This window comes from Antrostomus carolinensis, unplaced genomic scaffold, assembly GCF_000700745.2.
Source record: "Antrostomus carolinensis isolate BGI_N321 unplaced genomic scaffold, ASM70074v2 scaffold22196, whole genome shotgun sequence".
NCBI classification, from domain to species: Eukaryota; Metazoa; Chordata; class Aves; order Caprimulgiformes; family Caprimulgidae; genus Antrostomus; species Antrostomus carolinensis.
The window spans coordinates 1,395-3,097 of NW_010322777.1; the positions used below are offsets into that span (position 1 = coordinate 1,395).

Here is a 1,703-nt window from a genome sequence, read left to right on the forward strand (position 1 = left end):
GCTGGTCCAAGAACCCATCAGCAGGTCCAAGAACCCATCACAGCAGGTCCAATGACCCATCACTGGGGCTAAGCACCCATCAGTGGGTCCAATCACCCATGAGCTGGGCCAAGAACCCATCAGCAGGTCCAAGAACTCATCACAGGAGGTCCACCAACCCATCACTGGGGCTAAGCACCCATCAGCTGGTCCAAGAACCCAACAGCAGGTCCAAGAACCCATCACAGCAGGTTCAACGACCCATCACTGGGGCTAAGCACCCATCACGTCAGGTTTAAGCACCCATTAGCAGGTCCAATCACCCATCATCAAGGCCAACCACTCATCAGCAGGTCCAAGAACCCACCAGCAGGTCCAATCACCCATCATCAAGGCCAACCACTCATCAGCAGGTCCAAGAACCCATCAGCAGGTCCAATCACCCATCATCAAGGCCAACCACTCATCAGCAGGTCCAAGAACCCACCAGCAGGTCCAAGAACCCATCATAGGAGGTCCAACCACCCATCACTGAGGCTAAGCACCCATCACTGCAGGTCTAAGCACCCATCAGCAGGTCCAATCACCCACAGCACCATCACCCCCAACCCTTCTGCTCACCTTTGGGACTCAGGTCCAGCCCCTCCACGTAGAAGACCCCGTTGCGCAGGGCGATCTCTTGCAGGATGATACCGAAGCTGTACACGTCACCCTTCTGCGTCCCACGGGCCGGTGGTGACTCCATCCTCAGAAGCTCAGGAGCCGTCCACAGCTTCTCTGTGACACCAAGGAGAAGGTTGAGGATGGGCAAGAACCCTGGGTAGAAGTTGCTCCTGGGGTTGAGGATGAAGATGGTGCTCACTGGCGAAGAGCGCGTGGGTGTCCTCGCCATCGGGGGCCACGCGGAAGCTCTCCAGCCCGTAGTCCGTGATCTTCAGCACGAAGCGACTGTCCACCACGCAGTTAGAGGACTTGAGGTTCCCATGGGAGATGATCACCCCGTTGTGTAGGAACTGCATCCCCTGGAAGGGTGAAGAGCAGTTGGACCTGGTTGTCTCCACCTCATCATGGGAGTGGAGGAACCCTCCATGGGTGGGACGCAGCTCGTTACCTTGACGATGTCATGGGTGAGGGAATAGCGGAACATCCAGTCCAGCGTGATGCTCTCGTTCTCCAAGATGTCCTGGAGATATGAGGGTCATGTTGCTGTCCTCCCACCATGGATGGTCAGGAGATGGATGTCAGGGGGGACAGCATCCATCTGCTCACTGCAGTCAGGTCCCTCCCACCCTGGCAGAGCAGCTCTGGGCAGGCCCAACGCTGGGTGATGGGCACCATGGAGCCCTGATGCTGGGTGAGTTGATGGACCTTGTGTAGCCCAAACACTGGGTCATGGGCACTGGGCAGCCCCAACATGGGATGACGGGCACCATGCAGCCCTGATGCTGGGTTAATGGGCACCATGAAGCCCCAATGCTGAGTTGATGGGCACCATGGAGACCTGATGCTGGGTTGATGGGCACCATGAAGCCCTCACATGAGTTGATGGACCTTGTGTATCATCAACACTGGATCATGGGCACTGAGGAGCCCCAACACTGGGTTGATGGGCACCATGCAGCCTTGAAGTTGGGTGATGGGCACCAAGAAGCCCCAATGCTGGGTTGATGGGCACCATGGAGCCCCAATGTTGGGTTGATGGGCACCATGAAGCCCTGAAACAA

General features: G+C 57.2%; 1 protein-coding gene across 1 annotated transcript in view; it reads right to left on the minus strand.

The window, feature by feature from the left end:
- NPR1 (natriuretic peptide receptor 1) overlaps positions 1-1,703 on the minus strand; it is a gene marked incomplete at both ends in the record, with an annotated part of 6,057 nt that overhangs the window by 1,009 nt on the left and 3,345 nt on the right. Inside the window, 3 exons of the mRNA XM_010170379.1 lie at positions 601-756; positions 842-1,001; positions 1,091-1,162. Of these exons, the coding sequence (XP_010168681.1) occupies positions 601-756; positions 842-1,001; positions 1,091-1,162 (388 nt within the window). The remainder of the gene's footprint in view (positions 1-600; positions 757-841; positions 1,002-1,090; positions 1,163-1,703) is intronic.